Source organism: Lagenorhynchus albirostris, chromosome 12, assembly GCF_949774975.1.
Source record: "Lagenorhynchus albirostris chromosome 12, mLagAlb1.1, whole genome shotgun sequence".
Taxonomy (NCBI): Eukaryota; Metazoa; Chordata; class Mammalia; order Artiodactyla; family Delphinidae; genus Lagenorhynchus; species Lagenorhynchus albirostris.
Genome location: NC_083106.1, coordinates 65,527,828 through 65,554,161, shown reverse-complemented (window position 1 = coordinate 65,554,161; position 26,334 = coordinate 65,527,828). Strand labels below are relative to the sequence as shown.

The 26,334-nt window shown below is 37.8% G+C and overlaps 1 protein-coding gene across 5 annotated transcripts in view; it reads right to left on the bottom strand.

Moving 5' to 3' along the window:
- Window positions 1–26,122, bottom strand: part of MAP3K7 (mitogen-activated protein kinase kinase kinase 7) — a 67,903-nt gene extending 41,781 nt beyond the window's left edge. Inside the window, exons 1-6 of one of the 5 annotated variants that reach the window (XM_060167753.1) lie at window positions 25,775–26,122; window positions 12,965–13,075; window positions 10,126–10,191; window positions 9,592–9,637; window positions 8,277–8,415; window positions 113–237 (exon numbers count right to left, since the gene is read on the bottom strand). In XM_060167753.1, coding sequence (XP_060023736.1) covers window positions 113–237; window positions 8,277–8,415; window positions 9,592–9,637; window positions 10,126–10,191; window positions 12,965–13,075; window positions 25,775–25,894 — 607 coding nt within the window. In that variant the 5' untranslated portion in view covers window positions 25,895–26,122. The remainder of the gene's footprint in view (window positions 1–112; window positions 238–8,276; window positions 8,416–9,591; window positions 9,638–10,125; window positions 10,192–12,964; window positions 13,076–25,774) is intronic. The other 4 variants (XM_060167754.1, XM_060167750.1, XM_060167751.1 and 1 more) reach the window with 4 other exon arrangements.
- Window positions 26,123–26,334: the final 212 nt, after the last annotated feature.

Genomic DNA, 26,334 nt, shown 5'->3' with positions numbered 1-26,334 from the left:
TATATACTATGCAGAAATAAAAGCATGGAAACAGGGCAAAGCCATAAACACACTGGATTTACATGGAGTAATAAGGCAGATTATCAGTCACATCATGCTTTTGCCATTTTACCTTCAAAAACTTCAGGTGCCATCCAAGCAGCACTCCCCTTATTATTGGTCATGTGTGTCTGAATGTCACAGGCTGTACCAAAATCACAGATTTTTAAAACTGTCCCCCCTGCAACCAGCAGCAAGCTGTTTTAAAAAATAAAAGGTTATAAGACCAATATTTGACTCTACAATAAAAGAAGAGACATTTGTGGAAACAGAAAAGGTTAAGCAAAATGTCACCATTCAACTTCCGTGAAATGTTACCCACTCACCTATAACAGCTTAATAATACAGAGGAATATCAGCAAAAATTGACCTTAACCTAGTTCTCTTAGGGAGACTGCTAGACCCAAATTTTGATGTCTCCATTTCTATCTCCATAATTTTTCGTGACTATGCTTCTCTGTGGGCCAAAATAAAACATGGGGTTTAAAAAGCATCTAGCAAGTGAACATTATGGTGTCCTGAAATGGGAGTGGATGTATATCAATACTTTCATAAATTGTTCACCCCCTATACTTAACCTTAACCAGTGTTTTTCAAGCTACAGGCAGAAACCTAGTCACAAAATTCTAGATCACAGATCTGGAAACCTACATCACAAAACCAATTCAGTAGACTATGACAGCATTTAAAAAATAAAATAGAAAATATCAAAGTGCATCACAACTACTAAGATTAAACATTGTTTCAGGGAAGTTCAGTTTTAGTTCTATATACATTAATATGTACACACGATAGATTGTCGAGTATTTCTTACTGTGGATGATGGTCCTGAAGTTTGCAAACCTGCTTTGCTCACCTGCTTTGCAGTGAGCAGAAATGAATCTTTAGCCTAACATAGCAAGACTGGTTAGCTGTTCACTGACCCTATTTCCTTTCTTCTCTGGGTACATTTCTTAGCCTTCTGAGCAATTATGTATGGTTATATGACAATTCTAGTCAATAGAATGTGATGTACTTCCCCTCTAAGCCCGGCCCATATGAACTCTCACATATATAAACTCCTTTTCCTTTCCCCGTATGTCACTGAAGGCACAGGATTCTGAACTACAAGACAGGAGGAATCTGGGATCCTGACCCACCATGTGCATCAGGAACATTCACTTTGGACTTTACGAGCAAACCCCACAAACTTTGTACTTTAAGCCATGAGACTTCAGGGCTTATATAACAGCATCACTGTAACCATTATGAGAAACGGTATTGAAATGGGTGTTGCTATAACAAAAATCTAATATATTTGGTGTTGGTTTAGCAGTAGGCAGCAAGAACACTGAAAGTGGAAGCTGGAAAGACAGAGATCCGTGTAATGACGTGGCAAAACATTTGGTAAAATTTGTCTCCTGTGATGATTTGTGGCTTTAAAGGACTGGAAAAGCTGTCTTCTTCAACTCCAAACAGAAGGAAATAAGATTCACAAAGGCCCATTAAGACAGCATTGCAGCAAAGAACAAATTAAGAGAAAAGTACTTCCCATCTCAGCTTCATGACTTCAAGTTGCCTCCATTTAGTTGAGAAAAGGCACTGAGGCCGGGAATCCAATAAACCAGGCTCAAGATTTTGTCTAAGAAAGAACTGTGGTAGTATTAGTCACAGGAACATGGAACTGACTGGAACCTGGGGGATCAAAAGCCCGCGTCTGAGGAAATTATACTGCCAACGGAACCACAGGCCTGGAATAAAGACGCTTCTGACTGTCGTACAATGCCCTCGGACCCCAGATGTGCAGAAGCAGGAAGCAGGCTATGAAAGCTGGACAGCTTCTGAGGAGAGTATATGGCCCAACATCTACTCCTGACACTGCTACAGAGAATGGACAAGGAGAAGCCTACTAAAGGGTGAAGCTAGGAGTCACAAGCAATGGAAAAAGGAGTTCCTCTCCTAGGGCAGGATCAGAGTCTGATCAAAAGACAAACCTCTCACAACTCCAGGGCAGAGGGACCAGAAAATGCAGGACTTCATTGCTACAGACCAGTAGCTGCTGTATGTTTCTGTTGTTTCCTTTTCCCAATGGAGCCTTTTACTGATGGGCCTCTCTTCTACTGTTTTGTGTGTGTGTACGTGTGCTGGGAGGGGTGAGGTGGGGGGTGACAGATAACTTTTCTTTCTAATTCATTTGTTTCCAGACCGTGAGGAGCTGCATCCAGACCTGCTGGAGAGGACTACACAGCATCCTGAGATCCTGGACTGTGAGCCAGGTGGTGATTGCAAGATGTTTAACTGGCAAAGGGCAGTAAGTGGTTCTACTTGTGTGGTAAGAGTAGTAGAAACCACATGCACATGTGGCTGGGACTGACCAGCTGCTCACCAAATCCATCCCTTCTTCCTCTGGAGAACAGAAGACATTTCCCAACCTCTCTTGCAGGTAGGTGTGGCTAAGATTGAGTTGTGGCCACTGGTATGTGGGTAGAAGGGACAGGGGTCACTCCACGGGTCTGGCTCCACAAAGCTCTCATACATCAGCTTCATTCTCTTTACCTGCTGGCTGAATGCAGAGGTCCCCAAAGTCCTGGAGGATGGCAGAAGTACAAGATGGAGGGAGCCTAACTAGGCCCTTGAATGACCATATGGAAGGTCATCTGTCAAACAGGAATATGTTTTGGATTTCACCTGAGTCAGAAATAAATTTCTGCTGTGATAAGCCTCATGTTGGCCATAGCAGCTAGTGTTAAAACAACTACTATACTCAGCTATCAGAGTCTCTTAGGGAACTGGTACTCATAGTCTTAGGTTTTCCATATCCCAATGCAATTTGGTACTCCTTTAAGAACTGAAATATATAAAGCAATCTGAAAGTGTAAAAAGAACCATGAACATAAAAGATAATTTTTATTAGCTTATTATTATTAAAAATTAATTATACATTTAAAAATGTATACATTTTGTATACAAAAATGTGTACATCATTACCTAAAAGGCTTATAGGCATGTGGGTTATTCTGCAAACCAGAAGAAACAATTCTTTATTTTGAATCCCTTCCAACCATCTTCTCTTAAATGCAAAAGAGGTACTACTGTTTTATATAGCCAATGTTTATTTTAATGTATGTTTACTGATTTTATTTCACTATTCCTTCTTGAATCTTATGCTCACCTTATGTAATCATTTTCTTTCTTCCCCAAACACCTTTAAGGAAGGTCTACTTACAATAAATTCACTCAGGTTTTGCTTCACAATATCTTAAATGTAATTTAGGGCAGGTACACAATTCTGAGTAGAGAGCTATTTTTTCTCAGCTCTGTGAAGTTATGATTCCAGTCCTCTAGCTTCCATTGTTGGTGTTGAAAAGTATACCTCAGTCTAACTGTCAGTCCTTTGCAGGTAATCGCTTCGCTGATTGAAAAATCTCCCCTCTGTTTTTGCTGTTCTGTAGCCTCATTATGGTGTGTCGTAGGGGAGATTTCATTTATCCTGCTTAGAATTCATATCTTTTATTTGGAAAATTCCTGGCTAACCCCTCTTGAATTAGTCTCTCCCCATCCTATATTCTTTTATTGGAATTCTAATTCTATGCTGTTAGTCCTCCCTTTCCTTCTCTCCATGTTCCTTAACCTATCATTTTTTTCATTTATTTGTCTGTGTTGCATTCTGGGTAACTGCAGATATATCTTACAGCTCACTGAATCTCTTGTCACCTATTTCGTATCTGCCATTTAAAAATTTTAATTATTTCTAAATGTTTTATTTAGTTCTTTTGGTCATGTTGATAGTTTTCATTCCTTGCACATTTTAATTCCTTCATTTCTGTAAATAATTTGAGCATATATATTTTATCCTCCATATTTGATAATTCCAAATATCTGGCGTCTTACTATTTGACGGCTTTATTCCATTTTGTGTTTTTTATGCTGACTTTTACTCATGGTAACTTGCATCCTTATGGGTGTGGTAATTTTTACTGTGGCTTCATATTTGATTGATCTTAATCTGGAAAAATCCTAAAGACCTGAATTGAAAGTATATGACTTTAAAATACTTTCAGTCACCCTGAATGCCCTGAGACACCACCAATTCCAAAGCACTTTTAACCTGTCCTGTTGGGATTTTTTTGATTGGGCAAGTAGAGCAGATTCAAACTCACAACAGCATGAGGGGAGACTCTCAGTTAAAAAAATAAAAGCTTGTCTAGTCAGAAAACGCATTTTTTTTTTCTAGTCAACTTTTCTTTTAGTTCTTCCGTCCAAGATACTGAACTTAGGCAGAGGTCTCAGTTCTGCTCCCTCACCTGGTGCACAACAAAGGGTCTGCATCCCGTTAAACAGAAGCCGTTAAAATTTGGGCCTCTACATTCTTGATACTGGCAGAGGCTCACAGGAGAGCCCTTGGCTTCCCACTCCGGGTTCAGTTCTCTCCATCTTTTGGCTTAATGATTCCCTTATTTTCTTCTAAGATCACCTATGCATGTAAAAGAATGTTTGTTGTAATATGTAGCATCTCTGGGTGCTTGCTGTAGGATGTTTTTTCAGTTTATCTGGTTTGCCATATTGCTGGAGTGTCAAAATTCTTATCATGTGAGTATAAGAGTCCAAGCTATCCCTGTGAGCACACACAGGATGTTAGATTTTAAATGCATACATATCATGGCTTAAATTTCATGTGCTTCTCAAAATAAGGTATGTAATTTTGCCAATATATTAGTGTATGCTGGGATAAGTGGCAGGGAGCCAACAGAGCCCCGGGTTAAAGCCAGCACATCTCCCTGGACCAACATTTTTACTCAACTGTAAGTATCTTTAACATCCTAACAGTGACTTCAAAACAAATTGCATTAACACAGGAAGTCAAATGCAAAATTCTTACGCAACTTTCCTTAAGAAGGCTTTTTAAGCTTTGTCCCTACTCTCAGACTTACTCAGGTTATATACATCATAACTTTGTTCTGGGGGGTGGGGGGGTATGGAGGAAAGCTGAGAAGCACCAATTTAGGAATTTAGGGCCTTACAGGGCCTGACAAAAATGTCAACTGATTCGGCAGCATGGTATTTTCTAAAAACAGCTCTATAAATTAAATCTTCCCAGTCTAAGACTGCCCATCAGGCCAAGAAGAGTTTCTATTTTAATAACTCACTTTACTTAAGAGGTAGTAAGTAATATTATTTATCCATTAAAAATAAAGAGGTAAATATCTGTATATAGTAATATGAAAAAAAAGTCCCAGTAAGTGAAAAAAGCAACATTATGTATAGTGTAATCTATGCATGCTTAAAAAACAAAACAGTGCTTATCTCTGAGGATTGGAAATGGGAGGCAGAAAAGACTTACTTTACATTTTTAAAAATAACAACATATACATAATTAAAGAAGGTAAGGTAAAAATGAACAATATAGAAGAAAGAAAACAACTATCCTTTTTTTTTTTGCGGTACACGGGCCTCTCACTGCTGTAGCCTCTCCCGTTGCGGAGCAGAGGCTCCGGATGCGCAGGCCCAGCGGCCATGGCTCACGGGCCCAGCCTCTCCGCGGCATGCGGGATCCTCCCGGACCGGGGCACGAACTCGTGTCCCCTGCATCAGCAGGCGGACTCCCAACCACTGCGCCACCAGGGAAGCCCTATCCTTATTTTTAATGTCCTTATTTTGAAGATGTTTCTAAAAATGTTCAATCCCAAAACCATTTTTATGTTTAGAGTATGTGTGTGTGGTAAGAGTATAACCCTATCTTGATTAAAATGACCCAATAAAAGATTTCCAGAAAATTTTCTGAACTTAAGATTCCAACTCTTCTAGGTGCTATATTACGCAAATATAATCACCAGGTAGCATACTCTTATTCAGGTTTTCCTTTTGATGACAAACAGAAATAAAGATGGGTAATATAATTTGCATCATCACATTGTAGCAATATTCAACATCGGGTTGGGGATTCATTATAATTACAGTTAATAAATTCTTTGTATATAATTTTGTTACAAAATTCTAACTGGAGAGATTACTTAGAAAGTTAGTTTTCTTTTAGTCCAACATGACTAAGATAAGCCAGATAAACTACTATTCACATCTCCATAATGCTACCAATACTTCTATGACAATTTAAGTGGAAAGAATGTTAAATGCAAATTACATGCACTTCAACAAACAAAAAATTTTTCCTTGTTTCATTGTTGTTAAGTTCTTACTACTTTTAACCCAAGATAAGAATTCTGTAACTGACTTCCTTGTTTCATCCTGGTACATTCAAAATATCATAATAATTTTTCTGAATGACTTTTATATTATTATTGCTACAATTAGTACTCCTTTACTCATAAGACTTTGGATGAACTTGCAAAAGATAAATAAAACAGGGGCACTAGTGCAAGTTGATACTGTATAAAACACCTAACCACATCATCAGGTCCCTTCTTTATATGCCATTCTGAGGAACTCTTCCTGACCACAGAATCAAAAGGTTTTCCAGTGACAATAAGATACAGTACATGTATTTGTATATACAATTATATATGAAAGCAGTCATTCCAAAGAATTTTCTTTTCCCCAGTACATTCTGAAAAATCAATTCTAATTCTAAAGCCCAATTTGTATGCTGGGTGCCCCACAGGAAATGTGCAACACTACAGGATGAGTCCAACCATGAGGATGCCCAAGAGAAATGAATGACCTAGACAGACCAGACCTCTTCTAAATATGTTAATGGTATTTATTAGCAAAAGGAGAGTCCCCATCTGTAGATGATTTTGGTAGGACGTATCTGGTCTGTCTAAACACGTCGGTTAAATAAACCTAACATTTACGGATTTATGGGGTATGGTTGGATGGAGAATGGAGGTAGCTGTTTAAGCTGTGTAATTATGGAATATAAAAGATGTTAAAAAACAAAAATAACTTTTTTGTGAGATATTTTAAAGTATATTGTTTAATAACTCTTCAGTTATTCCAAAGCCAAAAAGGCCCTAATGCAGACGGGTGACTTTTGGGAGTTGCATCTAATGGTTTCTGGCTCGTCCAGGAAAAGAATGCTTTGTCTGTGCCTGATTACTTGCTTGTATCCTTTAAATCAGCCAATTTGTTGCTGGATAAGAGCTACGATTTTCATGAGTTTGCTTTGATAATTCAACTCTTTTAAATGGGGTGGGGAGGTGGGTATGGAGGACACAGTCTCCAAAACTAGGAAAAAAAAAAGTGCTTTCTTCTTTACTACCCAAGACAGGTAGCTGCAACAACAACCTTAGGAGTCAAGTTAAAAAAATAAAAGTATCATAAATCTAGGGCTTAAACATTATTTGACCAGGGACCTGGGGAAAGGGAAATCAGTTTAAGCTTGGAGGTGGAAATAAGGTACACTAGCGAGAACAGTGATTCCAAGAGTTGAAACCTATGTAGAGTGTATCAGATTAGATAGGAGAGTGAGAAGTTATACCCAGAAGGGATGCTTTAATGCTTTAAACCAGCATCAAGAGAATGGAATACTTGAGACTGATTTCCTAGGGGATACCTCTTATCTGAGGACTGATGTGGTGGCCAGGGGTAGAGGGGAAAGAGCATATGGGGACTTTTTACTTTCTCACAGGTGGACAGAGAAGAAAAAAATTAGAGAGAAATGGGGACAAAAATATGTATGTTTTCTTTAATTGTGTACCCACAGAAACAAAAAATCCACAAAATTTTAGCCTTTAAAAATATTTATGTAGGGAATTTTGAAGTTCTTTCAAAGTCCCAGAATCCTCAATAAGGAGAAATCCAGAATATTTTCAATTTCTACTCAGATGTGCCAGCAATGCCCTTTGCCTTCCTCTGAAAAGGCAAATAATAACCACTCTGTATATTTTTGTGTAATGTTGATATTGTGCTTATTAGGGATAGAGTGGGGAACAAGACAGACTTGTCTCTGCTCACATGGAACTAACTATTTAGGGAAAACAATACATACCGTGGGCACAAAATAGGACTTACAAACTAATAGATTCTAGAATTATGCTAATCTAAGGTAGAAGTTATTAAAAATAAAAATTCAACTAAAATAAAAATGCCACTAAAGACAACATTCTAAAATGCAAGCTTAGATAAATGACTAAATGATGAAGGTGAGTTAAAAGTAAACAATCTTAAAAAAATAAAAAACAAACATTCTTGAGCAAGCCAAAGGGGATGAGAGAAGAAAAACTGATGTGCAACGACCAGCTTAAATTAGGGAGTGGGTAGGGGATGGCAAGAGAGAGAGACACCACATTATTAGAACTTACTTTGGTGGTTTCAGGTCCCTGTGAATTAGAGCTTTGGGTTGCATGCTATGAAGATAAGCCACTCCTTGGGAACACTGTAAACACCAACTCATTGCGTGGGCAGCAGTGTAATATGGCAATGGTTCAGCACCATGCAGCACTGCAAAAGAAAGGCACAAACTAAAAAGAACTTTATTGCATATAACAAAAGACACAAGGTGAATGCAAGCACTATCAGAACACACGACTGGGTATTTTCCTACACATGCTCCCATTGGTCCTGCTTTTCATTCTTTTCCGAATAAAAAGATGGAAATAGTTAATGATTTAAAATGGATAACTACCACATAAGTACCTAACATTTAATAGGATTCCATTAACTGTTATACATATATTCAAGTAAAATTAATATACATTACCAGGTTTTTTCATATTGACAGATGCAGTCTTTCACACAATACTATAAATTATAAGCAATGTGATGACATACTACTATAAGAGAGATACAGAGAAATACTATGGAAGGAAACAAAATGTGCATCAAGATGTTTACAATTATGCTTTCTATAATGGCTAAAAACTAGAAATAGTTCAACCAAATAAAACACAGGAGTATCAGATAGCCATTAACAATGATGATCACATGAGCAGTAAATATAAGTAAAAGTTTATATAAAATAATGTTAATTTAAAAAATAAAATGCTACAATTTATTTTATATAAATGGTGTGACAAGAGACTATTTATATATATGTTTGGTGTTTCTTACAGTGAAAGGGTTAGCTCTATTCTATAAAGGTAACTGAACGATACAGTTTCCTTTCATTGTTATCAAAATGACATATATACACTAACATGTATAAAATAGATAACTAATAAAAACCTGCTGTATTTAAAAAAAATGTTTTGTGAAGTGAATTTTCACAATTTTATTTTTGGGGAAAAAAGCAAAATAAAGCAGAATAAGGATGTGCGGTTAAAGAGTTCTAGAAGAGGAGACTGAAAGCTAAGAGAGGGCAAAAAGAAAAAATTAAAAGTATGAAGATATTTTAAAATCTATTTAAAAAGCAAGTTTGACTTTACTTAAATGCTTTTAACATTATGCAGAGTACCATCAATTTAAAAGATTGATATCCTTAGACCTCTAAATTTCACATACTAATGTTGTAGCATCTTGTCTTTTCATTTTTAATCTTTAGCAGATTTCTTTTTTAAATTACCTCCTTTGGGGACTCTGAGGATAAACTGTGAAGAACATTAAGTAACTTACAATTTATATTAAAAGCTTTTCAATTATTTCACTCTACTAGATAAAGATAGGTCTAATGACACTCACCATTATACAAGGAGCCCCCTTCAGCATATTCCATCACAAGACACACCTAAAGGAAACATATGCCAGAAAAATTAACCACAGAGCTATACCATCTTGCGGAACTTGAGAGATAACTTAGTTCAACCTTTGATTTTATAAATGCATTAAAAATCATTCTTTTGTCCCCTACTATGTGAATAGTGCTAGAGGAAATAAAAGGTATCTATGATCTAAGACCTTGTCTTCTAGGGGACCACTGTCTAAGAGTGGAGATGTATATAAAAACATAATCACGAGATCTGTGGTGACTTTTTCCAGTGCAAATGAACAGGTGCTGTCATAGGATATTGTAAGCCTCCTAAGAAGATGAGGTTACTGGATAAGACCACCTAAGACAACTATTCCCTTATATTGTGTTGCTAACAGATTAGAAACACATATAATTTTTTTTGAAATAATATGACAGATCAAAATAGCTTCATAAACTACACAGCTGCACGTATCTGCCACATCATTTCTTATAGACAGAGTATAATGAAAAAATGACAAACTTACTGGATTCAAGCAGGCTCCATATAGCTTTACAATGTTAGGATGGTTCACACGGGATAACTGCCGAAGCTGTGACAAATTAAGGGTTCTTTTAAAAAGTGCTAACTTTTAACGAAGTGATCTCACAGTATCATTCAAATCTTAACATTGTACAAAACATTAGCGTAATCAATCAGCAATTACTGTTTCCCACATAGCAGGCACTGTGGTCGTAAGTGCCTGCCCAGAATGGCACAGAATCCCTGCCCAGAGCTCTCACAGTTTAGCTGGGGGAGAGACATGTACACAAATAATTAAAGCAATGTGCCAAGTGCTATAACAGGAGTTATGTACAAGGCATAAGTACAAATTAGAAGAAGAAATTAACTTTGCCAAGAAATGTTAGGATGCCATCCCCGAGATGGCACTGAGCTGAGTCATCCAAACCAGAAGAAGCCATATCATCATCATCATCATCTTCAAAGGTGATGGTTGAATGAATAGCCGACCTACTCTACGCTGGGCACTGGTGGGCACTTTATAGATACTGTATAATCCTCACAACTTTGCAAGGTAGGTATTATCATTTTCATTTTAAAGATGAGGTACCTTTAAGATAAGGCTCAGAGAAGGTTAAATGAGCTGCTAAATACCCTAGTTAGGAAACAGTACAGCCAGGGTTTGAACTTTGGTCTGACTAAAAATCTGCATTCTCTTCCTTCCATCTTCCATCTCTTGAGTTAACTCCCTCTTCTCCATTCCCACTACCACTGCCTTAGCAATTCCAACCTGAACCACTGTAGTAATTACTACAGCCTTCTCCTAACTGGCCTCCTTACTTCCAGTTTTATCCAATCCAATCCAATGATTCATATGGAGGTCAGTGAGGGGTTTGGCTGTACTCATCTCCCTTTCTCTACATCTCAAATTTCTATTAACATATCCCCCCAAACTGCACCTTGCTCTCTCTTCTCTCCCTTTTCTGCTTCTCCCCCTTTCTTCTTCCTTTCCTTCTCTACTACCTACATTATACTGCTGGCTCATACGAAGTCCACTAAGGTAAACCTTTTTACTACATGCTACTTAGAAAGCTGTATTTTTCTACAGCCAACATTTGTAGATTTTCAGTCCTAACAGACTTAATATCACTATTTATTATATTTCATCTCGTTAAGATTCACTACTGAGCTTCAGATAGCAGATTATTCAAGCATTTATTCCTGTTCCCTCCTCAAATACCACTAAGAAGGTAAAGGTACTTTTTTCAAGGCATAAACTCAGAAGGATGAAGAGAATGTGAAATGAGAAAACAGTACATATTTTTGGAAGTTGGACAACAAATGACTAGCAATAACTAACACAGCAGACCTAAAAGAAATGAGAAAAAGTGAGAAGCAACCAGATTTATCTCACAAACCTTCCAAAAGGTGGAGGAGTAGTGGTAGTACCAGGTATCTATTCATACAAGCTAATAAAAGAGCAGAGAGATTGCTTAAAAGTTAGACCAAAGATTCCCTCCAGCCCTGACTTCAAACAGCTTAGTGACTGCCTCTTTACTGTCTCAAAGATTAGAGGTTGATTCTTTACAGAAGGTGTAATACCTTCCTAAATATAGAGATATATATTTAATATAGAGATAAATACAGAGATAGAAATATAATAATACCTTCTATAGAGAAGGTGTGAGTCTCTGGATTGGGGGATACCATATAAAACTAAGGGATGATCTCAAAGTAGTTGCCTCTGGGAGCAGAAAACTTGATGCGAGGAGGTATGGGGATTAATGTTTTTTTTTAGTAAGAATACATGGAGAACCATTTGACAATTTATCAACAAATTACATGTATACATAACTTTGATGAGAAACTTTTTTCTCCAAGCTATTATGATCTTTTTGACTCTGAATTGCTAGCCTTTAACACATATTTTTACCTAGTTTTAGGAAACTACCAATACAACAGTATACATTCAATGACCTCATATAAACCATAAACAAAAATTGTGAATAAGGCAAGATAAAGCCAGACTCCTGGAACATACTACTATAGATCATCTTTCTTCATGATGACATCAAACCATTCATCAGCATTTCTCAACTCATTCAACTAATTACAAAAATCCACTTCATCATCTCACAACTAAGTTCTCATTTCTTCATGCTATACATTAAAAAGTATCATGAAGTATATTTTGAAATTATAATTAAATAAAATCACAGATATAAATTCAGAAGGTTTAAAAGGTAAAGACCACTCATCTACTGGCCAATGAAGTTAAAAAGTGATAAAACCATTGATTTATTGAAATACTGTGATCTAATATATAAAACAGCATAAAAGAATGAAGCTGGTAATACAATAATCTCATGATTATCAAATTCTCCTCCATCATCAAATATGTAAGAGAAGAGAGTTGTAAATTTTCGTGTTAAATGAGAGAAACCAATTTGAAATTGTTTTTCCTTAAAATAATCTCATTCGAATTTCTAAAAATGTTCAGTCAAAAATGAGTGCATAAAATTTCCCTTCTTAATTTTAGATAATGGGAGAGATTACCATTTCTTTTCTATTTTAAAATTTAAATTATATGCCTTGAAATAGACCTGAATTACATGGAAGAGATTGTATTTTAATTCAGGGACAAATTCATTTATGTAGCTAATTCTCTTTTCCCCTAATTTTTAATCAGAATTAAGAGTGTGAATGAAAAAATATTCCTATGGCATTCCCTTTGGTTCAACCAAACTGCTGATGTTCAAGTATACAGAGAAATGACAACCGAGAAACATTTTTTTTTCATAATATTAAATTCACAGAGTATCTTAGGTGAAGAACTACACAACAGAAATGACACTTCAACTTACCTCTACAATAAAAGCTTTCCTCTCAGATTCACTTTCTATTTGTTTAATAGCAACATCTTTTGCTCTCCACTTAGCTTTGCATACTACTCCAAAAGCTCCTCTTCCAACGACCTTTAAAAAAAAAAACTCACGAGAATCAGAAACAAATAACAGCCTAATGCATAACAATGAAGCCAATCTGAAAGATTTATTAAAGAAGATTTTTAGAAATCATCACGATCTGGATTTGCCACTGAGTAGGTATGAATTTTCATTAGAGTGAGGAGATAATGAAATGTACTGTCTCTATCTTTGAAAGTTTATGGTCTAGACATCTCTTCATTCTCAAAACTGAAAACAAACAAAAAAGACTCTTAGAGGGCTTCCCTGGTGGCGCAGTCGTTGAGAGTCCGCCTGCCAATGCAGGCGACACGGGTTCGTGCCCCGGTCTGGGAAGACCCCACAAGCCTCGGAGCAGCTGGGCCCCGTGAGCCATGGCCGCTGAGCCTGCGCATCCGGAGCCCGTGCTCCGCAGTGGGAGAGGCCACAACAGTGAAAGGCCCGTGTACCAAAAAAAAAAAAAAAAAAAGACTCTTAGTGACAGAAAACAAATTAAAACAGGCAAGATGAATGAGAGGATAGAGAGAAGATGGCTTGGAAAAAAATAAATAAAAAGCAGAAACATATAATCAATGTTTTAAGCTCTCATATTTATGAAATTAAAAAGTAGCTTTTAAATAATTCAGTGGGGGTAGGGAGTAGATGGGAAAGATTAAAAATAGAGATGATAAAAAACTGGCCACTGTGAAGGACAGTAAAAACATAGTATCATATTATACAATGGAATATTATTTGTCAAGAAAATGGAATGAACTACGGATACATGCTAGTATCGTATTATACAATGGAATATTATTTGTCAAGAAAATGGAATGAACTACTGATACATGCTACAACATGGATGAGCCTTAAAAACACTACGCTCGAGTGCCAGACACAAGAGATCATATATTGTATGATTCCAGTTATATAAAATATCCAGAAAAGGCAAATCTTTAGAGGTAGAAAGTAGATCAGTGGTTGTTTGGGGCTAAGAGTGGAAACTGGGATTAACTGTAAATGGGTAGGAGGAATCCTACACCAAGGTGATGAAAATGTTTGAAAACTGATTTCTGGTGATGTTTGTACAACTTAGCAAATTTGTACAAATTATTGTACACTTCAAATGGGTAAATTTTATGATATGTAAAATATATCTCATTAAAGTTTTTTTTTAAAGTTAAAAATAAAAATTGACAATATGTTGTATTATTGTTGAAGCTGATGGGTAGCTCATGAATTCATTCCTCTCTCAGGCTATTCGACTTCTATTAACGTTTGAAATTTGCCAAAATATTAAAACAACAACAAAAGAATAGCTTTAGATACTTGTTAGAACAAAATCATTCTACATTATCACTGTACATGACCTTAGTTAGGTGCCATCTACTCCATTTCAACTTCCAACAGACCTAAGTACTTCCTTAAGCAAAAAATCTAATTCCCTGTACAGCTCTCATTTATGATGTACTTTCTATATAGCAGGCACTAAGCTAAGTGCTTTACATACATTACATCATTTACACAACCTTAGGTGACAGGTACTAGAGGTATCTTCATTTTACAGATGAAGCATCTAGGTTTAAAGAAATCAACTAACTTGCCCAGGGCTATGTAGCTAGTAAAGAGCAAGTGCAGTCTGATGCCAGGAAGTCTAACACCAGAATGTTAGAGATCCTGATTTGTACACATATATCTGTATTATATTTCGGAAAGGAGCAGTTATATCTTCTCTTGGAGGAGGAGTCTTCACTTTAGGCAAACTTACATGTACAGGGACTCCTTGTAGAGTAAGAAAGGGGTGCTTATAACTACCAGCACAGTAGTTGTAAACTGAGATGGATGGCCATTCTAGCCATACCTCAAATTCCAATTCAAACATTACACAAAGCAGTATGGACATTTCTCATGTTGCTTAATGTATAAAACCACCCAAATGGTTAACATTTATTGAATGCCTATCATGTGCCAGGTACTAGTCTATGTGCTTTCATGCATTAACACATTTAATCCTCCTCCATTAAGGTAAGTAGTAAACTGAGTCAGACGGTTGCAAGTTGCCCAAGATCACAGGGTCAGAGAAGCCAGGATTTGAAGCCTAGAGTATGTAATGACCAATTCACTCTATATTCAGCCTCTGGATGTCATTAAGTTAAAGGAAACTGGGCTGTCTTTCCTTTAGTGACTTTCCCTTTTTCCATTCCTAGCCCTGGGTGCTCAGGGACCTCCTGCTTAGGCTCTAGCCCTCCTCCACACCTCTCATGAGGGAAAGGAACCAACATCAGTTATTTGGACTTGTCATTCAGTTACTTTAACGTGAATGGTTATTGGTTAAACCTGGTACCATCAGAATAACAGAAAAAGTACACCTAGGATCTGGAACCTAACAGACTTGAGTTTAAGTGTAGGTTCTGTCTGCCTATTAGCTACCAATACTGGGCAAGTTAATGTCTTTGAGCTTCTGCTTTCTCAACAGTAAAAGGGAGATGCTTACATTTTCCTCAGCGAATATCTATAGTGTTCATAAGTCAAAACCAGGCATATTCTTCAATATTACAAAAGAATAATAAGTGCTTGGAGTAGAGTATGAATCAGTTTCAGGAGCTATATTCCTCATTTCTCTCACAATTAACCACTATGAATAGCAAACAGGTCCTAAAATGAATTTCAACTTTATGACAATGTCGGCTAAGAAAGCATGGATGGAGACCAGCCAACTTATTGATATTACTATGAAATAATGATTGTGAAGTAATTTAATACATTCTTCAATTATATATTTACAAATACATCAAAGCAACTGGTACTCGGTAGGTCTCCTCTTGTTTCATTTTCCTATTCTCAGAAATGTCCCTGCAGGGATTCCAAACATTGCATTTGTGGATCATACATCTGTTGTAAAAACTGTGTAAGGTGTGCATGACTAATTGTGATGCACAAATGCCACCTAGTGCTGAGATGATGGCTGACTCTGAGTTTGCAACGTAAAACTATGGTAACAAAATGTGGGTAAGCAAGGACATGATAAGCTTCCTCCCTTTTGTTTAAGAAAGCAATTTTTTGAACTGTCTGAAATACAAACAGGCATATTCATGTAAGATGAGAGCCCAGGTACTTAAGAAGCCTCCACTCACATTAGGGCCATATTATATTTCACATGTATGGTGAAACAACAGATCTAAAATGATAATAAAGTAAGTCCAAGATGCCCAAGGTTGTACACATAAACTGAAACACATGATAGAAAAAATAACTGCTGTGAATTCAAAGGTTAGAGGCACAGAGTCATTGCTTCACAAATTATATTTCTGTGTATCTAATGATTCTGATCACCAGTTCCAATGTGTGGAGGGGGGTTTCCCCACACTCCCAAGCAATTCTCAGATACCAGCTGGACATCCTACTGTTCAGCTCAATTCTGACATTATCCACCTGGAGAGAGCATCAGATCCCACAGGCTAAGGGCTCAGTTCTACCAGAGTGCAACCCCTCCCCCTTGAGAGGCCAGTCACAAGCCAGGTTATCTATCACCTGTGCTTCTCATCAACCAGCTATAGACTGGAGGTACCAATGACCCCCTCCCCTGGGTTTGATTAATTTGCTCAAGTGGTTCACAGAACTCGAACACTTTACTTACTAGATTACCAGTTTACTACACAAGGATATAACTCAGGAACAGCCAGGCAAGGTAAGCGGAAAGGGCACGGAGCTTCCATACCCTCTCTGTGCCCCACTTTCCCCCAATCCTCACGTGTTCACCAACCTGGAAGCTCTCTGAACCCTGTCCTTCTGGGTTTATATGGAGCTTTATCACAGGGCCATGAATGATTCAACCTCCAGCCCTTCTCCTCTCCCCAGAGGTCAGAGCGGTGGGACTGAAAATTCCAACCCTCTAATCACATTGTTGGTTCTCCTGGCAACCAGCCCCATCCTTAGGTGTGGTCCAAAATTAACCTTGAGACATCTTTATCTCTCTCTTCACTTACGAAAATCAGAGAGTTTGGGGAGCTGTGAGCCAGGAACTGTAGACAAAGACCAAACATATATATGAGAAATATATTTTGATCATTTGAACGACCAAGTACCTATTTCTTATGAATCACCATATCACAGAATCAAAATGTGACTTCTCATTTTTTTCAAATGGCATAAATATTAGGAGTGAAAGAAAAAAAATATATAAAGAATTGATTCCTGCCTTTGTGGGATGAAAATGAGGTAGAGAAGAAATTCAAGACAAAACAACAGCATTGAAATTTTTAAAAAAAACACTTCCCGGCTGAAGAGAGCCAAAAGTGAGAGTCCATGATGGCGGCTTTCAGGACAGACTTAGGGCTTCAAGGGCAGGAAAGACTTATTCCCACGCCCCCTCCCTCCCAACTTCTCACTGAGATCCCCAGGAGGAAGCAGCCTCACAGGATATGCTTTGCCAACATGGGAAGCTGCAAATGAGTAAGTGTGGCAAGGGAGACAGTCAGAGGGAGGCCCTACCCAGGTTCTCTCAGCCCCGACAGTACAGGGAAATGATACAGAAAAACTCTTGCCAAGAGAAAAACAAGGTAACTGAAGAGTTTTCTGACTGCAGGAAGGAGGCTGTTGGATGGTAGACAGCTCAAATACAGGGAGCTAAATGTAGAGCTCAGCTGAATTTCAGAGGATCAATGAAAGCCAAAGGGGAAGGCCTAGTCAGCAAGCAGGGAAAAATGGGTAAGATCTCCTGCTTTCGAGGGGTGAAGTGAGGCTAATGCCAAGAGAATGATGAACTTCATTTCTTTACTTCTTAAACCAATATTTCTTGAATGTCTACTATATCCATCTGGGATACAAGAGATACAGCTGTAAATAAGACAAAGGCCCTGATCTACGAGGAATGTACTTTCAATTTAAGGGGGGCCGGGAGAGGAAAGAAAAGACAGTCAATAGACAAAAAAATGAATAAGAAAAATATCAGCTTGTAAAATAAATGCTGTGTAGAAAACCAAAAAATTGAATAATGTGACAAAGAGACTGGTGAAACTTATGGCTGGATAGTATGAAATGCCATCTGAGGAGGTTACTAACTTGATATTTGAATGACACATGGAACCGAGCAAAGAAGAAGAAACAACTAATGTAAAGGCCCTAAAGGGGGAAAAAACCCCCTCATTTCCTATTCAACAATATTTGAACCCCATCTAGAGACTAGGCGTTATCCTACGCATTCCAGATAAAGAAGGGAACAAACCAAACCAAAATCCTCGCTCTAACTACTTATATTCTCGTGGAGGGAGACACATAAAGAGGAAGCGAGATTTATTTTTTTAAAAAAAGATATATTTTAGAAACTAATAAGTGCACTAAGAAGAAAAGCAGCATAATTGTGTGTGTGTGTGTGTGTGTACACGTGTGTGCACTACCCCCACCCCCGTTTTAAACAGGATTGTCCTGCAAGGCCTCACTGAGAAAGGTGATACTTTAGTGGTGACCTAGAGGAATACTTGGAGTGTTTGCTGTGAGTGGAGCATAGTGGGAAAAGGGAAGAGTGATGCAGGATAAAGGTGGAGATAGCATTGACATATACACACTACCAAATGTAAAATAGATAGCTACTGGGAAGCAGCCGCATAGCACAGGGAGATCAGCTCGGTGCTTTGTGACCACCTAGAGGGGTGGGATAGTGAGGGTGGGAGGGAGACGCAAGAAGGAGGGGATATGGGGACATATATATACATATAGCTGATTCACTTTGTTATACAGCAGAAACTAACACACCATTGTAAAGCAATTATACTCCAATAAAGATGTTAAAAAAATTAAAAAAGATAAAGCTGGAGATAGAGGCAGACTCTGGATCCTGAACGGCTCTTGGCACCATGAAAAGGAGTGTGGATTTCAGTCTAAGTAATGGGAAGCAATTAGAGGAATTTAAGGAAGAATGTGACATGATTTTGCATTAAAAAAAAAAATCATTCTGGCTCTAGTGTGAAGAATGGATTGTAGGGAAGCTAGCATATATACAAAGAGAGACCAGGTAGAGGCTGTAAAAGCAGCCCAAGCAAGAGAGAAGAGCTTTGAGGACAAGGTTGATGGTAGTGCAGAAAAATGGGCAGATCTGGGATAGGTTTTAGAGGTAAAGTCAATGATGATCTCCTTGCAGGCAGGACAGGTGGACAGGAAAAGAGATGAATCAAGGATAACGTCTAGACTCAGCACCAGTTTAATGAAGGATAAGAAAGACTGGAGCAAGCAGATTTTCTTTCTTTTTTTTTTAACGGCACAGAGTTCTGATTTAGTCATATAAAGCTTAAGATGCCTATTAGATATCCGAGCGGAGATATCAAGAAAGAAAGTGGAAACATGAGTCAGGGAGAAGTCAGGCAGGAGATGAAAACTTGGGAGAGTCATCAGCATTCAGTTGGTACTTCTAGTCAATCAACTGGATGCTGTGACCAAAAAATAACATGAACAGAACTGAGCTTTGAAGCACTTCAACATTTAGAACACAGAGGAGAAGGAACCAGCAAACATTTAGATGCAGCAGTCAATAAGGTAGCAGGCAAACCCGGAATGTGCCACAAGAAGCCAAAAAAGAAGAGTTTCAAGAAGAAAGCAGACATAAAAACAGCAAAAGCATTAAGCCAATGGCTCTCTAAGTGTGGTCTCTGGGCTGGAAGCATCTTCATTGCCTGGAAATTTGAGAAGATGTTATTCTCAGGTTCCCACCCAGAATTACTGAGTCTGAGGGTCCGGCCCAGCAATCTGTGTTTGAACAAACCCTTCAGGTGACTGTGATATTTGAGAATTACTGTATTAGGTTATATTAAAACCAAAATTGTGAGACAGGACACTTCACTGGAAACCATGACATAGACCAGAGAGCCCTCCCTTGCTGAAGTTTTCCATAAATAATATGGACATGACATCTTGGGCAGGAAGAAAGGAAAAGGAGAATTCTTGTGAGCAACCTAATGTTTTTCCTGACACATGGTAGATCAGGAGAAAAGAGTGGCACAGATGGCAAACTGCGACACAATGGCAACTGAGGTAAACAATGAAAAAACTAATATTCAAACTACAAAACACTGAAAGGAAGTCACATTTTACTTACTACCAAATTTCTAATTCAAGTTCACAATCAAATATGCTTTTTGGATTGCATTCATATCTTAGTAAGGTTCTTTGACATATTATCATTAACAATTAGTTTGAACTGACAGCTTTCCCCAAAGATCAGTTTTCACCAAGAGTGTAAAAAATGGTGCACATCCAAATTACAAGTATCCCCTGCAACACACACATCCATCCAAAATGGTGAACCTAGAAATAAATATTTCAGATATTTTTCACAATCCCTCAGATGTAAAAATAGAAGAACAGAGGAACGCAAAGAGAACTTTGGTTTTAAAAGGGAAATCAAATTAGAAATATTTCCTTCTGAATTTATGAATGTTTTCTAAATTAAAATGTTCTCAGATTAATTCTCTTATTATATGTAGCTCTCCCCCGATGGTTTAGCCCTCATGGTTTTGGGTCCACAACTTTAGTCTCATGTAATAAAGCAGATTTAAATTTAATTTCTTAATAAAAAGTACAGAAGAATAAGAGAGATGATTATAGAATATTTCCATGCAATTAGTATTAAAAGGCACAAAAACCAAAATCAGAAGTTGGTGTATGTGTTTAAAGAAAGCAACTCCTTTAAAAACTAATTTCTCTAAGACGGAAGACTACTCCATTCCTTTATTCAAGTTAGGTTTTTAAAAACAAAAAACCACCTAAACTAAAACTACATGGAAAAGCATGTATGCCACTGTGCTCTTAATTTACTATGAAATAATTCTTAATTGTGCCCAATTCATGTTATTTTTAGTTCAGTGACTGTAGCTGTCAGTTTGCTTTGGCTCTGTTCTGTGGTCTATGTGAATGGACCCTGTAGTGGCTGTGCTGCCACTACTCTGGCTAGAAATTTGGAACATGACAGAACAAGCATAGATCTTAACATTTATCAGTTAGAACCTGGAGCCTCCAACTATTTCAGAACTTCAATATCTATTAATAAACTGTGGCAGAGTAGAACTGCCATCTGCTGACAAGACAGACTTGATAACATAAAAGTAAAACTTTGATTATTCAAACTTTCTTTTGACTTTTTCATGCAGTCTTTTAAAAGCAGCCATAAGACATCCGACCTGTTTAATAGGCCCTTCTTTCAAATAATATGCCCATGTCATCTTTTAAGCTACACATGCACAATATAAAAGTTATCGCTGTGGTTACCTCTTCACTGAGAGAACAATTACAGATTTCTACTGAATACAATAATTACTAAGCTTCACGTGGAAGAGCTTATTAATAATTTTGGATGTTCATAATATTAATTCTGACTAACAAATCTATAGAATCAGTTTATTCAGGCCACTGTAAGTTAGGTTTTTCTCTGTTATCAGTCGCCCATATACTTATAACGTAAAATTACAAAATGTACATCACTACCAAAGTTCTTCCTGTATTTCCCTTTAAAACAAAATCTTTGCATGTCTCCATGATGAAACTTAAGAAGATATAAATGCTGCAATGATTATATGTGTCTTGCACATATGCTATTCTTGACATCAACACTGTGGGTCTCCCCTTTAAAAAGCAACCATACTAAATACGGTCTTTTTAGCATTTTAGTAAAGGCCCACCAATACATGGCTTACTCTCAGCACCTCACCCTTTGCAGCATCTTTTACCCCTGGCTAAACCAAAGTATTTGCTAGGTATAATGGATTGTAATGGAATCAACATTTGCAAAGAGAATCAGATTTCATTTTTAGTGTAAATGCTACTTTAGCCGAATCACTAACTTATCTTAACCTCTGGTTATATCACATAAAAGAACCAGACCATATAAGAGAACCAGATGGACACTAAAATTCTCATGATTATGCTGTGGTAACTTCATTTACTCACTCAGCAACTATTTATAGAAAACCTTTAGATGCTAGGCATTGGAGTTACAAGTGGGAATAAGACAGGTTAAACTTTGCTGGGGGGATACATAATTTTGGTTACTGGTAAGTGCCATGAAGGATAACAAAAATGACAAAGATCTAGGTTGCTCAGGGAAGGCTTCTCTAAGGAAGTAACATTTGAAGTCGGACTTGAATGGTGAGAAGGAGTCTGCCATTTGAAGTTCTGGGGGGAAGAGCATTAGAGGCAGAGGAACAACGGCAAAGAAAATTCATCTTAGTATCTTTCCCAATCTCTGATGCTTACTTTATTCAAAACGTAGTTTCAAAATCTTTCCCACTCAATGGAGCCTTCTGTGATAAACTCTACTTTCAAATTATGGGTTAAATGCTCAATTTACATTACATTCATAGTTTTAAATTTGTGGTCCTAAAAATCTAGCCTCACAGTAAGTCAAAGTTTTTAAGGAGAGAATCCTAGGATCCTTCTATTCATCTTCCATAATCTTAGCAGTATTATCCACAAAAGACACTGTTCATTAAATGCTCAAGACCAACTATTATAAAGGAAATCAGTATTTTGTTTCCCCATTCTTACAATAAGGTTTGGTTACAGAGTACTTCAGAAAGAACCAAAGTGACCCTGTAAATCCAAATGGAAAGAGCAAATGACTCAGGAGTGAGAAATCGCAAATTCATTTCCTGGCTCTACCATTTAATTAGACATGAGGCTTCTGGCAAATCAAATTCTATGACCATTTGTCAATATCTGTAAAATGGGGGTATCATTTGCCCTATTTAACCAGGATTAGTTAGTCACAAACTACAGTCCACAAGAGGTCATGATCACTGTTCTTAAAGCTTACTGTGGAAACACAGCATAAATACTGCAAACAATAATGTGTTTTCATTTTAGAACTGGAAGAGACCTTACATGATCTTGTTCAATCTCTTATTTTACATGAGAAATCAGAGGCCCAGAAAAATAAGGCGACTTGCTCAAAGTTACTGAAACACATTATGGCAAAATCCGTATGGCACTGACATTTTCTAAATACCCAGCCTACTGGGTACACTTTTTTACCACAACACACTGCCTTCACCACTTCTTGCAAGCTAGTCCACAATGTGCATACCTCACAGTTTATTCCAACAGTCTCTACACTCAGATCCACAACGACAAAAGCTAAATGACTTTAAAAAAAGTACCTACATAGGTTTCTGATGCTGAGACCTGACATAATTTGATATCAGAACTGAATTTAGGAAGTTCCACGCTGATATTACTGAGTCATGATATTACAGATATTAGAAATGTAAGGCGTAAAATCAGCTGATGCCTTAAAAATATGCACCTACGAAATGAATGCATATTTGGCTTATGGTTGGAGTATTTTTCTTACATAGTTTCCAACTGAATCGATATAATGCTGATTCAATTACACTTATTTGAGAAACAGAATATGATTTTCTTTATTTATACGCAATATACCGGTACCACATAAAATACTGAAAGCAACATAAAATACTTTTTGTTTTTAGTCACCTTTCTCTGTTCTCTTATTCAAGATTTTAAGCCAGAAGTAGAATCTAAGTTAAGAAATAGTTACCGAGTGCTGTGCACCCTAGATTATGTAACACTGTTTTAATGTGAAAATAAAGAATATAATGAAAATTATGTAACAGTTTTAACATTAGAAAAGTCTAAATTCAATCTCTAACATGAAATTAAACTGCGTAATAAAAAAGTGAGAAGAATAAAATTAGATGACTGCCTGACATTAGAAAACTTCAGCTACAAACAAAAATTTACTCCTCAGGAATGTCCTAAAAATACCAAAGAAAAGTTGAAATATTATCTAAACTGAAGGAAGGGTCTTTGGAAACAGAACCTCAATCAGAAGTTAAGTGGCTTCGGAGGAAGAGCAGTAAAATGATAAATGACACCTTAGTAACGAAGAATGTAAAATGCTTTAGAAAGTAGTGTGGGAAAACTAAGGTGGTAAAAACCAAATGATGTAAGTCTGTGAAAGCATTTGGAAGACCATGAAGTATAAGTTATTATTATATGACAATCTGTAGTCTACAAGCATAACAGTTCACCACAGAGCAGACGTAAATGCTTATTTAAAAACTGTAATTCTTTTATACTGACTCACCAAATTTTCATTCTTAAAAAAGAAAGAATGTTAGCCATGAAAGCTGGATCAACTATCCAATTCTTAAAAAGGAATTTATCATAGCCTCAACAGAACACACACACACACACACACACACACACACACACACACACACACACACACACACACAAATTCCCCCCTCTTTCCAAACTATGGGTCCTTCTTTTAGCCATGTGACCTTAAAGCAGGTCACTGTTCCTCTCTGTAACTCAGTTTCCTAGTAATGTGTGTCAGGCAGTGTTGGGTGTTTTGCATGTATTACCTAATAAAATCTGTTATACAAATAAAATGAAATAGAAATTATTATCCCTATTTTACAGTTAAGGAAATGAAAGCTTAACAAGGTTAGTCAGGAGACTTGCTCCAAATCATACAGCTAATAAGTGGCATAGCTGATATACTGAACCTTCATCTAACTCCTTCCAAAGGCTTTGCTCTTCCCACTTACACTATCTTGTAAAATGAGGTTGTTTTCAGTGACCTTTAAGGTTATTTTATTCAAGTAAAAATATGATTAAATAGTCCATTATTCTTCCAAAACATGCATAGAAAAAAATTATTTGTTGAAGGATAATTATCTCACTACTTTTAGCTTGCCACCACCTAAAAATAATTTTCAATTTTTAAAGTAGAGGTAATTGACAGTCTATAATATAGGACATACAGGGTTCTTTTTGGTGTATGTAATGTAAGGTGCTTAGTACATTTTAAAAATGATAAATGGTAAATAACAGATACAGTTTTCAACCAAAGTTTTAACACTTTCTAAAGTGTATCTTTACATATATACAGGTTTTACTTTTCTAAATTTTGTGGACTTTACAACCAATCTCTGTGAATTTGGAAAGAAGCAGTTATTAAAGGCACATTATTACCTTGCTCTAAAATAATTTATTGCAGAATAAAGAATGGATTCGGGTTTTCTAACAGCGATTTTTGGTCTGATATATTCTGGTTGTCACCGAAATCATTAGTTATCTTTTCAGAATATGCTACTTGAAACATCTTTTCATCGTATAGCAGTCTACAGTACTAAAGGTGAAATCAATCTAAAGTAGTCTAATTGAAGGCAGAACACTTACTATTACGACTACTGCTCTATGGAATCGGCTAAGCTGAGAACCATTCCGTACTCGGGGAAAAACTGTGTTAGACCTGGGGATGTATTAATTTATCAAGCATCCATAGAACACTCACTGGGCGCCAGACGCTGAGCTGGAAGCCGAACATAATAAAATCCTTAGCCCTTAACAACACTATGCCTTAGAGAACCAAAACTCCAAAACGGCCATGGTCTTTGATGAATTTTACTACGGAACAGATTCGAGAACTGGTGGACCACACGACCGCACCAGTTCATTCTTCTCTGTTTGAGATGACCCAAATCCAGGCACCGGAATATCAAATTCAAACTCAAGAGTGCCGAAGTGAGGAAAAAAGAGAGCTACACCGGAGCAGGTGAACGCGGAGAGTCCCCTTTACGCCCGGTCTCCGTGGAGTGTGGGGACACCCGGGTGGACCCCACGAAACAGAGGGGTCGAGGAGGCGCCTTAAGAGTCGGGACCAGGAAGAGACCTGGACCGGCCGGGGCCGGCGCCTCCGTGCCGGGCCTCGCTCACCTCTTCCACCTCGATCTCCTTGTAGTCGATCTCTTCAAAATTGAGGACTTGGGAGGGGGCTTCGATCATCTCACCGGCGGAAGACGAGGAGGACGAAGAAGCGGCGGAGGCTGTAGACATGATCCCTTGCGGAACCCGGGGGGCCAGGGATGGTTGCGGCCCGGACAGTCCGGGGGAGACCCGCGCCCACCGGCCTCCGGACCGACCTTCAACCTGGAGCCACGGCGGTCCGTGGCGGGGACAGGGGCTGCGGCCACAGCCGAGTCCCGGCTCAGGCTCCGCTGCGTTTTCCTCCGCCGGGCCCCGCCCACAAAACTTCCGGTTCCGGCCTAAAATCGGAAACCAGAGGTGGGCGGTGAGCTCAAGGGAGGGGAGGAGAGAGTTTGGTGACAGAGACAGAGAAAGGAAGGACGGGTTGGGGGTGGAGTGGGGGAGGGTGAGAGGCTAGATTGGACCCGTTGGACAAATTTCGCGAGATCTCTGTTAAAGGGCCTCAGCAACCGGAAGATACCGCGAGAACTGGCGCGTGACGTAATTAAAACGCGCGAACGGAAGTGGCG